General features: G+C 60.0%; 1 protein-coding gene across 1 annotated transcript in view; it reads left to right on the top strand.

The window, feature by feature from the left end:
- Positions 1-8,699, top strand: part of DGKZ (diacylglycerol kinase zeta) — a 55,295-nt gene extending 46,596 nt beyond the window's left edge. The window contains exons 24-31 of the mRNA XM_019471594.1: positions 132-172; positions 774-964; positions 1,530-1,561; positions 2,346-2,389; positions 2,765-2,885; positions 3,421-3,457; positions 3,750-3,849; positions 6,245-8,699. Coding sequence (XP_019327139.1) covers positions 132-172; positions 774-964; positions 1,530-1,561; positions 2,346-2,389; positions 2,765-2,885; positions 3,421-3,457; positions 3,750-3,849; positions 6,245-6,361 — 683 coding nt within the window. The 3' untranslated portion in view covers positions 6,362-8,699. The remainder of the gene's footprint in view (positions 1-131; positions 173-773; positions 965-1,529; positions 1,562-2,345; positions 2,390-2,764; positions 2,886-3,420; positions 3,458-3,749; positions 3,850-6,244) is intronic.
- The last annotated feature ends 3,458 nt before the right edge of the window (positions 8,700-12,157 follow it).

Raw genomic sequence — 12,157 nt, 5'->3', positions numbered from 1 at the left:
TTGTTTCCCCCCCCCCCCCGGCCCGGCATGGGAGTGGTGGGATTCCCCCCCGCCTCTCGGTGGCAGAAAGTGGCTGTCTCCCTCATCCCACACCAAGAATCACTCTGTCTTGCTCTGTCCCTGTCTTACAGCAACGACGGCTGATCGGTTCTACAGGATAGACCGCGCACAGGTGAGTGTGGCCTTGTCCTCCGCCATTGTCTCCCCCGGCATCTGCTGGGAAGGTGCTTGAGTGTCCTGCGTTCACGTGGACCGACAGGCATGCTCAGCCTCAGGGACACGCAGGTCTCGCACTGCTGCCCTGCCCTGTGTCATCCCCCAAGGGGTGGTGTGACAGGCCTGGCCCAGGACCAGCCCCAGCACCTCTAGGTTCCTGTGGAAAGGGAGGAAGCGTGGGTGGGAGCACAGAGACTTGGGTTGGAAGCCGCCTGCAGGACCCTGCAGCAGAGTGGGTAAGGAATAGCAATGTAGCAAGGCTGGCCAGGCACCCACCGACTGGGGTCATCTTACCCAGCATTAAATACTTTCCCTAATGATCTGGAGAGAGGCACGTGGAGATGAGGTGTACGGGGTCACCTGCTAGGTTGGGAGGAGATGGGAAGCCTGAAAAGGACAAGGAGATGTGGCGGCTTCCCAGACACAGGTCCCAGGACTCTTCGAGCCACCATCACTCTGCTGAGTGAGTGGGTGGGCGACAAGGCATGGCATGTGAGGGGATGGGAGCTATGCAGAAGTAGGTCTTGCTTATGAGGAGGCTCATTTGTGTCTTTCAGGAGCACCTCAACTATGTGACAGAGATCTCTCAGGACGAGCTCTACGTGCTGGACCCAGAGCTGGTGATCACCCAGACCGTGGGCACCTCTCCTGCCATGCCTGACCTTGTTGACTCATCTGCTGCACCCACTGGGCACCATTTTGCATTCCCCTCCTCTTCCTCCTCTCCACCCTCCTCTCCTGCCCCCAGGTGAGTCTGGGGTGGGAGAGAATGGGGTGCTGGACCTCAGGAAGGGTGGGCAGCGATGGGAGAGCCAGGGTTGGCTTCACTGCATCGATCCCTGGGCCAGGTCACAGGGGGGCTCCCAGGAAGCGAGCAGGAATTCAGTGCTGAGTTAGACCAAGTGGTAAGACGCTGTCCCGTCTTCCCTGCTCTCCAGCCAGTGCTGCTGGAGGTGGTGGGGCATCACCAGGCAGCTCAGCCATGAGGTCAAGCTCCAGTGCCTGGCCTGTGGGGCAAAGGGCATGGGTGTCTATTGGCCCAAGTCAGGCTGGCCTTGGGTACAGGTGAGCAACAGAGCTGGGAGCAGCAGTAGAAATGGGAGTGGGGATGGGGAAGAACCCAGGTTGGGGAAGAAGCAGATAGCATGACCAAAGAGCAGCAAAGTCCCTTGGCCTGCCTCTGCTCCTGCCTGCTGGAGGAGTGCCACGGACAGGCTTCTCCACAACCATCCCTCCACCCGCCGTGTGCTCTTTTGGGCAATCTGCTGCCAGGACTAGCAGGGTTAGTTATGCCTTTTCTTCTTCCCTTCCAGTGCTGAGCCTGAGTGCTGCCTCCCACACAAAGGTGAGTCCTGTCCCACCCCCCGTCACACCCTCTCTCAGGTCGCACTGTTTTGGGTCCCTGCCATGGTTTTTTTGGCCTATCCTTTCCCTGGCGTGCAGGCAGGAGCCCTGCTGCCTGTGTGCTAGGTGGGAGCACAGAGCCCCGCAGGCGGGTGACCCCAGAGGTGGGCAGGAGAGACCTGACAGTGATTTGTGGAGCGGCCCGGCCAGGCGCCTTCCCAACTCTGTTGTGCAGGAAATGGCATGGCAGATGGGTTAATCCCCCACCTGCGGAGCTGAGTGCTGTGGGCTGGGTTGGGGGGCTGTCCTTGCCAGGCAGTGGCGGGAGCTCTGGAGGTGGGAGCACAAGATCAGGGGCCTCGCCGAGCTGAGCAAATGGAAAGAGTTTCCTGGGGCTTGAGCAGAGCCCAGTGCCTGGAAGTGTGAGTCAGTCATGGGTGAGAGGCATCTTGGACGCTGGCTGACGCCCAGGAGATCTGCTCCCCACTTCCATTGCAAGTCATCCTGCCCATGGGCAGAGATCGCTCCCCCTGCATACACACCTCCCTGGGGCTGAAGTCTGGCTGTGCCCCCAGCTACCTGGGGTCTCCCTTCTTCCCCTGCCTTGTCCCTTACATGCCTGAAGGTGGGGGAGCCATGTAAAACCAGTCTGACCAAGGGGTTAGCCCCTGGAGGAGCTCCAGCTGACTGCTAAGCCTCCGGTGCCCAAACCTTGGCCTACCTGGTTAGATAAACGGCATTACAGCTTGACTTTTCTGACCCCAACCCATCTCCCTTCTTTGCAGATGACTTTCTGATAGAAGCTGCCAAGAGTGGCAACTTCAGCAAGGTAGGCGCTCCCGCTGCCTGCTGCGATGTGCAGCCAGGGCTGGCTCTGGGTGCTCGCCCCGCAGCCTGCTCGGCTGGCGTCCCCCTTGGGCTGTGGGAAGCCCTGCCAGCTGCACTCCGCAATTGCCCTGGAGCAGCTCCTGTCGAGGGCCTTCCTCCAGGAGTGGTGGCTGGAAACCAGGCAGGCTTTTGGCAAGAAGCCCTGTTCCTCGTCTGGGGGACATGGAGGGAGGGACTTGGCGGTATGGCTGAGCTGGACAAAGCTCCCTGCCAGGTCCCAAATATCCATACAACCTGCCGAGCACCCTGGGGACATGATGCCGGGGCTTGGAGCTGGGAAAGGCAACTCATCCCAAGCAATCTGGCAATCCTGTAGTTCCAAGAGCTGCACCGGGCTGGAAGAGACCTGATGGTGCGAGACTCCTCGGGCCAGACCGTCCTCCACCATGCTGTCAAATCAGGGAGCAAGGACATCGTCAAATACATCATCGAGAATGGTGAGCTGGGGCCAGACTGCCACCCTTAGCAAAGGAGCCTGGCAGCTGAAAAAGCCCGACCCTCTGCTCGGAGGGGGTCCTCCTGGGCTTAGATCCCTTCCCTCTGGGTTTGCTACATCCTCCTGGTGTATGGGCTTTCCCTGGCATCTGCCTGCCAGTACCGGGGTGCCCCCATGGCCATTGCCACATTCTGGCAGGGACCAGCATGTCTCTGGGAAACATTTCTCAGTGTCCTGCTTCTGCCTTCAGGGCAGCTGACCTGTTGTTTTTGGCAGCTCCCACTGAAATAGAGGCTGCTTTATTTTTAGTTAGATATTTCTCCGTAATGAGTCCACAACAACTCTTCTTCCCTGATCTCAGCTGGGCTCAGATGCCGTTGCTGGCCTGAGTGCTTTGGAGCCAGGACCTTTGCAGGCAGCATGGAAAGAAATAGCAGCCCCTATGGAAAGACACAGAGTGCGACTGGGGAGTAGGTGGGTCCGTCTCTGCCCTGCAGCCGGGTCTTATTCATCCTGCACTGTCTTTCTCTCCACAGCCCCTTCAGAAATCCTCGATGCCACAGAGGAGGAGAAGTAAGTTGCTGACCGACTTGCATTACCTATTGGCCAGACCTTCTGTGAGGTGACTGGTTGTCTGGGCACTTATCAGCTACCCTCACCCTAATTACCATCCATGGTTCCCAGTCCACTCTGGACTGACTGGCCCCAAGCAGCACGCCCTCCTCTGCCAGGGCTGCCTGGAAAAGCACGCAACCCACCGCGAGCTCCTGCTGCAGTCAAATTGCTGTCCCTAGCTGCCACCCACACGTGCTGCTTGTCCCTGTTCGGGGGTGACATCTCACATCTCCCGCTTTCTCCTCCCCAGCGGTGAAACCAGCTTGCACCAGGCTGCAGCCTTACGCCAGCGCACTATCTGCCACTACATCGTGGAGGCCGGGGCTTCACTCATGAAGACGGACCTGCAGGTGACGGCGGGAGGGCTGGCAGTGGGGCTTTCTGGGGGGAGCAGAGGGCTGGCAGGAGTGGGGTCAGCAGGAGAGCAGAGCAAAGGTGCTTTGGCTGGGGTCTTTGCCAGCCAGAGAAGAGCTGACATGAAGCACCCATGCTTGCCCAGTGGAGCCCAGCTGCAGAGGGGTTAAATCCCTCTCCTCCCTGCACTTCTCTCCCTGTTGTTTTATTAAATTAGAAGCGAGGGGCTGGAATGTCTCATCCCCGTCTCCCCCTTCCCACCCTCCGGGGTCAAAGCAAGGACATTCTTGCTGTGAGCTCCCTCCCAGCTGCAGGGCTCCCTCTGCTCTCCCCCACGGGCGGCCATGATGGGGGCACTGGGAGCTCCTCTCAGCGGGTAAAGCCGGCCTGCGGGGAGCAGGAGTGGGCAGTGACGGCCCTTTCCCTCGCATGCTGAGTTAATTGAGACATGCCTTGGTGCCGGGGAGTTGTGCCAGCCCTGGCAGAGGAGTTGTGGGAAGGGGGCTTGAGGCCATGTTTTGGTACAGGAGGTTCCCGGGGCTGGCAGGCGGCAGAGGGGACGGGGTCGCATCTGTCTGGTGGAGGCTCGTAGTGATGGACTGTAGCAGAGGCAATGTAGTAACAAGCTGAGAAGGTGCAATCTGTGGGACTGGGACACAGGGTAGGAGCCCAGCCGGAGGGTGCAAACTTGCTGGGGCTAGTGGAGCTTGGGGGCGGCCTCAGACAATGTGCAGTCCAGCTGCCATGGAGATGCTGTACAGACAGTCTCTGGCTCTGCTGTTGGAGCATCGCTCCTCCTTGGTCCTGGCCAAGGCTTGGGCCTTGCACAGCTGCCCTGGCTGGAGACTCAGCCAACAGAGGCAAGGGGAGAGGGCAGCTCTGGGGGCACAGCCCCTCTCTGCCTCCAGCCCCCTCATCTGCCTGAAGGAGGGGAGCAGCCCCCAACCTGCCAGCACAAAAGGGAGCCCTGCTCAGACATGACGGCTGCCCCGGGGAACGGGGCTTGCACATACCTGTGCAAACACGTGTCCAGGTTTGTAGCTGTCTGGGGACCCCTCTGCACTGCTGCGCTGACCTCACGTGGGCCCTGGGTCACAGCCTGCCTGCACAGGCATGAGCCCACCTTGTTAGAAGCCCCAGTGTCAGACCTGTGGCACGGGTTTGGAGTGGACTGATCCTGCACTCTACAGCGGTGAGGGAGGCTGAGCCTTATCGGTTGGCGTGCCTCAGCCCGGCTGGGCAGAGGGGCCCTGGCAGCTCCGGTTTCAGGCTGCGGGCAGGCAGTGTTGCAGTGGGGCTTCTGCAGGGGGACGGAAAGAAACTCAATTCCTCCTCCGGTCTTTCCCCCCCTTTGTTAAATGAGTGCTTGCATTCAGGGGCTGCGGAGAGGAGGCCCCTGAGGAGAGCTGGCACCGAAGCACAGAGCAGTCTCCCTACCCCTGCCTGCGTGTGTGCGGGACCATGGTGTGTGCCCGGGTCTTGGGGTGCACATGCAAAAGAGGGGGTTTCTTGGTGCATCGCACCTCTCCGCAGCCGTGCGTAGGTGGGCTTTTGTCCACAGCCGCATCCAGGCCTGGTGGGGCTCCATGTTTCTGACCATTGTTCCTGCTGGAGAAATATGGCTGCGGGTCACCCTGGAGGCCCCAGACCCCGCTGCAGCCACCCATGCCCCACTGCGCACCAGGGGACGAGCCGGGCAGGCTGGGCATCCCTTCCGGGGCCGGTTTTCAATGGCAGTGGCAGAGCGCCAGGTTTCTGCGGCCTTTCTCAGCAGCACGGCAGAGCCTGGGCGCTTGGTGAGGAGGAGCGAGGAGCAGGGGGAGGGAAGGGGGAGAGGAGACAGAGCTGGGAGCTGTTAACAGATTTGCTTTTTATGGAGTGCGGGAGTTCATTAGTGGACACAGTCCAGATGGCTGCAATAAGCTGGTGAAATGTGATCCTCCTCCGGGAGCAGGAGTGCTAGCTAGGCTGAGAGAGGGAAGGGGGGTTGGTATTCCCGGGCATTCCCCAGACATACCCCTCATTCCTCACCCTCTCCCGCCTGCCTCCCCAGCTCCGGGGAAGAGCGGGTCACGGGGACCAACCTTTGTCTCCTCTCAGGGGGCTGGTGATGGTCAGGGATAGTTTCTGTCCTGGCCCGCACACAGGGCCAATGGCCCTTCGGGGGACAGCTTCCAGCCACACAGCAAAGTTGGACTCCTCGGGAGCACGCTTTTGCTCCGTGGCAAGCACCTGGGCATTTGGCTACTGTCCACCTCAGGGCTTGGCTGCAGGCTCCGCTGGACCCAGCTGCAGCCACCTTTTCGGTGGGGGAATGGGAGCACCTTTGGGTGCCAAGGCAGCATTTAGGCAGTGCTCAGCGCTCTGATGTCTTTTGCCTCCCCTGTGCAGGGAGACACCCCCAAGCACCGGGCTGAGAAAGCCAACGACCCTGACTTAGCTGCCTACCTCGAGAACCGACAGCACTACCAGATGATCCAGCGGGAGGACCAGGAGACAGCTGTGTAGTGCTTAGCGTGCCTTAGCCCAAGCCAGCTCAGGCAGGATGAGAAGAGGATGATGGCAACTGGCAGAGCTGTGAGTCTGGCCCAGCCCTCCCTAGATGTCAGCCTGGTCCCCGGAGGAGATGGAGACTGCAGAGCTCTGTCCCAGGCTGGGCTGGGACTCTGTTTATGAGGACAGTGGGTATTTGGGACTTGAAACCTGGCTCTTTATGTGTGTCCCCCTTTGCCCCTCATCCACCATGTTCCCTGCCCTGGATGGGCTCCATCCCGCAGCCCTGTTGGGGCAGGCCAGGCTGAAGCCCCGAGTCACCCTTGTACATGGGAGTGATGCCAGTGGCGCATCCGCAGGCTCCTACCTATGATCCTTGTGGGATATTGTTGCTCGTCCCCTCTCCCTGCCAGCAGTGCCCCTCCTTTAGATGCTTGGCTAGGTTCATGTCCTGTTCCTCCTCTCCTGTCTGGCACAGCTGCAGGAGGCACAGGCTGTGCGGGCAGACAACAGAGGCCGTGAACCTCAGACTTTGCCTCAAGGGAAGCACAATGACTTACTGCCCCTGCCTCCTCCTCCCTCCTGTCGGTTTGGGGCTGCCCTGGGTCTCTGCGTTGCCCTACTGGGGCCTTCTGCAGCAGGAGGGAAGTCCCTGGCACACCCAGCCTTTCCTCAGAGCATCTGGGGCTGGCGCAGCTGGAAGCAGGGCAGCTGCTGCCCTCCCAGTTGCCTTTAGTGCTCAGCCAGCCGGCAGTCTGGCCCAGGGCAGGGATGGCATGGAGGAAGGCTACTGAGCCCTCCCACTGTCCTTCCCTCTGCAGGGCTGGGTGGGACAGCCTGCACACCCAGTGTCTGCTGGGCATCTCTTCGTGAGCCTGCTGCAGCACGTAGCCGTGGTGGAGAGCTGTGCTTGGCCTGGGCAGTGGCTGCAGTGGAGCCCGTTATATTCCCCAAATGCTGACTTGGATCCGGCTGCCCTCCCTGCTTCAGCTCCCCCCGGATGCTAGATGTTGCACTGGGCTGGAGGGGCAGTGCTGGGGTCAGTGCTGCTCTCAGGGATTCCCCCCATGCCCCCCAACCTGTCAACACGCATCCTCTGAGTCCAACTCCTGCCAAACTGGGTGCAGGGCTTTGCAGGGAAAACTTGGGAGCTTGCCCAGCCCAGACACAAGCTCCCTGGGCAGGCCACCAGCTCAACCTCTCCAGTTTTAGCAGAAAGAGGGATTTGGATGCATAGGAAGCATCAGGGCTCCCAGCCCCAAGTCACACCTGCAATGGGATGGCATTTCACCTACCATCTGCCTTGAGGCACGCGGCACCACAACCCATCTCCCCTGTGGACGCTGTGGGTGCTGAGCATCCGCAGAGGTGTCAAGCCAGCCCTTCAGCAAGCTTTTGCAGCACTGACAGTCTCTGGGACCAGGAGGTACCAGGAGAAGAGGAGGGCTGATGGCTCTGGGCCTTGCAGACCTGCTTGGCACCTTTGGGTGGGCAGCGGTTGCAAAGCGGGTTGCTGCTTGCAGCTTCAGTCCCAGGAGAGGATGCTGCTGCCGCGTGGGGTCTGTGTGGTCCCACCTGCACTCACACCCAGCTGCGCCTGCTGGGTAGTGCTGGGTGGCACCATTCGAATCTCTCCTAATACCAATACCAAAAAAAGGGTATGAGGCTACTGCAGAGAACCAGAATACCCTTAAGGCTTTTTGGCTGGGGGGCAGGGTTCCCTTGGAGGATGGGGTATGCTGTGGTGGGGAGCAGGGGCGCAGGGCAGTGCAGAGTGCCAGGGGCCAGCAGCAGTATTGGCAATTAATGACAATAGCGTCCTGACACATTCAGAGCTGGGATGCTCCAGCAGCGCCCAGAGTTCCCATCAGCACTGCTTGCTGGCCACCGACAGACAAGGCACTGTCATCTTCTCAAAGGTGCAAACTGCTTCCCCCAGCCAGGACGCCCAGCCTGGCCCGCAGGCGTTTACAGCCCCAGCTTCCCCCTTTCTCCCCAGTTTTGTATCTTTCCTTATAGTTTTTGTACAGGTAGTTGAGAGACACACTGTCCCCCTCCCCGCCTGGCCTCTCTGTGCATGCGTGAGCTGAGTTGCTGTGCAATTCCAAGCCTGGCTTGTATTTCGGCGAAGGCGGAGGGGGTGTGGGTCGCCCTGCCTGCAAAGGGCAGGGGTTCTGTGCAATACCTGGGTCTGTGTTTCTTAGACGCTGTTGTAGGACTGTATTTTTGTAACTCTGTGAGGGTGCCGGCTCCAGCAGGCCGAGGGCCTGGCGTGAGCCTGCGTTCCCGTCGCTTTTCGACTTGGATTGTTTGGATGTTGTTGTTTCTTGCCATTGAAATAGAGATGGATGTTTTAGTTACTGTCTCCAGCTGCATTTGTGAGAATGTGGTGGGTGGTGCACGAGTGACACCCCTCGAGGTTGTACCCCAAGGCTTCTGCCTCAGTCCTAACTGGGGGTACTCTGGGGAGTTCCCTACTGGGCCAGGTCCTTGCCCGCTTCCCTGCACAGCATCCCTCTGGGACAGTTGCTGGATACAGTGACTTTGTCCTGAGGGACCTTCTCCCCCACTCTGTGGCATACATCGATATTCAGTGTAACGTGGAACAGGGAGAAAGCGCATCTCCATCCCAAGTGATCCAGAAGGGCTTGGAAGTGTGAGTCAGGAGCTGGCAGCCTGCTGTTCCTGCCCTGCTCCAGTTCCTCCCTGGGGCAGGAGGCAGCAGCCCCGGCGGCAGGCCTGCCCTGCCCTTTGCAGCCGCACAGCTATGAGTGGGTACTACAGCAGCATCCAGCCTCCAGATTTCAAAATGTTTCTGTCGGCCCTTTTTCGTGGTGAGCTGTCCCCAGCCATGCTGCTCTGCGAGGCACGAGCCTGCTTGAGACTCTTCCCATTTGTTCCCAGCTCTAGAGGGGAGCATTGGGGTCCTGCTTCCAGTGCTGAGCACTGAGGCTGCAGCGTCAAGGGCTGGGATTATCTCCGGCAGGAGGACTGCTCTCCGATTACAAAAGCAGGGGATTAGGGACACTTCTGCTTCCAGCCCCAGACTCATGAGGATGACTGCGGCCAATGCCGTTTCTCCTGCAGAGTTTCCTTTGCAAAAGGGAGGTAACCACTCTGGCCGACGGCGTGCTGGTGAGTGAGCTGCGGATGGACATGGTGGGTGATGGGGAACTATACTCATACCTTAAACTCAGATTCCTGAGGGCAGCTTGGCAGCCTGCCTGTCTCTCCTGCCGCCCCCTCTCTGCCCGGAGAAGCAGCCTCCTTCCCCGGCTGCGTTGTCCCTTCCACCCCCCCACCCCCGTGCCTCCCTTTCATCGCCTTCAGCCTTTCAGCTCCTGCCCGGAGCTAACAGTGGGGGTCTGTAGCGGGTGTAAGGCACACCAAATTGTCCCGGCCTCCCTGGGCCGCTGCCCAGGGACCAGGCGGACGAGTGACTGGGAGGAGGGGGCCCGCTCTGCTTCAGTGCCCAGACCCCGGCGCGTTGGCGCTTGGCCCATGTCTAGGCGGTGAGGACCGTCAGTAACCATGGCAATGAGAGTTTTCCAGCCGCCCCAGTGCCAAATTTATGGTGGGGGAGAGAAGCGTTCCCAAATGCAATCGCTGTGATGAGGGGTGTTAGGAAAGGGGCAGTCTACCTTTGGGGGAGAGCCCTGCCCTTCTCTCCGAAGGGCCTCAACATCCCCCATTTCTCCCTTGCAGCCAGGTGTCAGAGGTCCAGAGGTCTGTCTGGCCTCCCATGGGATGGAAACACACCTGGGGGTGTATGCACAGAGGGCACACGTGCAGGCTGGGGAAGGCCGTGCAAACCCAGCCCCAGCTAAGCAGAGCTGGGATGACAGCAGTTGGCCGTGTTAATGATTACCTGCCACATGCCCACCTCCGCAAGTCTGAACAAGGAAAATGTGCCCCCCATGCACAGCTGTGTCCCCGCGCTGGCACTGCCGCACCGTGCAGTAACAGTGCCCCAAGGACCAAGCTTCGACTGGAGATAGAAAATGAGGAGCCGACATACCATGAAGTATCTTGTGATGTTTTCAGAGGTAAGCAATTGCAGCGAAACACACCTGGGTTGGTCATGCTCTGTCTTTTCCCTCCTTCCCTCTGTATGAGGCCCCTTTCTGCAAACACAGCCTTCTGCTGCTTGTTTGAGCTGGGAAAGTAGCTGTTCCCCCCCTGCATCCCTCAGAAAGGGCCCGAAGGGACCAAGCACAACCACTGCTGAGAGTGATGTGCACCAACGCATCTCAGCTCTCCCACGCAGCCGGCACCTGTCTCCTGGTCCCCAGCCCGAGGAGGCAACAGGAGGAGAATGGGAACGTCTGGAAAAGGAGGAAGGAGTGAAAATTTGCGTAGGACTTCTCCATACCTTGGGCTGCTCTGCCCTGGGGACCCCAGTGGGGTCTCTGGCTCCTGGCCAGAGATGACTGAGGAAAAGCAGCAGCGCTTGCCACACACCCAGCTCTTTCACAGCTCCACCAGGCCCTGGTTTGCTCATCACAGTCCCATAACTCAGATTTGCAAACCTGATGCCACTGAACCCCGGCCAAAAGCAGCACACCTAGGCCCTTCCCCTTCTTTTTGACCGTGAAGTTTGTCTCCACAGCTTTCTTCAGCTTTGGTTTAAAGGTTCAGTGATGGGGGGCTGGGGGGGACTATTGGCTTTGCTACCTGTCTAGTTGTCAGGACCCATTTCTGTACCCTGTGCTCAAAGGTATGTCCAGACCCCTCGCCACCCAGAGCAGCACCCATTGCTGTGTGTGCAGCGGGCAGGGGAGATGACATGCTCCCACGGTTGCCAGCCCTCCTCGAAACCTCTGCAGGTGTTCAGGAAGTTGCCAGCAGGGTGCGAGTTAAATGCGGGAATCTCTCAGAAAGCGATTCCTGGTTGTGAAGCAGCTCATAAAAACCAGCCCCCACCCCCCAACCCTACCTGTGGTGGCCCTGCTCTCAGCAGCCTTCTTCCAGGGTAAGGGGTGGAAAAATGGCTCTGTTCCCTACCACAGCCCATTCTTTTGACATGACACTCCCCTTTCTGGCTGGTAACTCCAGAAGAGAGTTGGCTTGGCCCCTGCCTCTCCTCACCTCCTGAGAAAAGGGGGTGGATGGGGGGGAGGGAGCAGTCACGTCTTTAAGGTCCTTTCATCCCCAACCAGCAGCCTGATCACATATTGCTGCTTGGTCCAAGGAGAAGGGCTGCAGCGTGTCTGAGCCGGGGACGAGCAGGTCTCGAGGGCTGGGGCTGGGGAGAGGCCTGGGTCAGCATGAAAGTGATGTGCTGCTTCAGGTACCCCCTCCCCGTACCCTCTCACGAGGCGCAGAGCAAGCAGAGAGGGATGAGAAGGGCAGAGACCATGAAAAGTCGGTCCATCATTGCCAGTGGCCTTGATGGGGAAGGAGGCATCCACGGAGCTGGTGGAGACACGAAGTGGTTCTCTTCACTCCACGTAGCCCCAGAGGTGCCCCAGAGGCCATCCTCCAGCGGGTCTCAGAGCGGCGGGCCCCAGGGAAGCCCTGCCCAGCTGTTCAGCTTGCCCCCCTTCAGCCACTCTGCGGTGCTGGGGTGTGTGGTCAGCTGAACCCTCACGGCTTCATTGGTACCACGCTGCAGAGTCCGGGGGAAGGTGAGACACCCCGCCTAGGGCAGGGGACACATGGGGACTTGCCCCGCTGGGGCCTGACCCCTCCGGCCCCGCTCCCCGTGCCGGGGAGCCCAGCACACTCACCGGCTGAGCAGGGCCCGCCGCCGGCCCAGCGCTCCCCCCTCCCCGCTCCCCGGGGCCGCCCCCCCGCCGGCCGGCCGGCGTG

The sequence above is a fragment of the Aptenodytes forsteri genome, unplaced genomic scaffold, assembly GCF_000699145.1.
Source record: "Aptenodytes forsteri isolate BGI_AS27 unplaced genomic scaffold, ASM69914v1 Scaffold146, whole genome shotgun sequence".
In the NCBI taxonomy this organism is placed as follows: Eukaryota; Metazoa; Chordata; class Aves; order Sphenisciformes; family Spheniscidae; genus Aptenodytes; species Aptenodytes forsteri.
The sequence above is the reverse complement of the archived record's forward strand: the minus strand, read 5'-3'. Positions and strand labels throughout refer to the sequence as shown.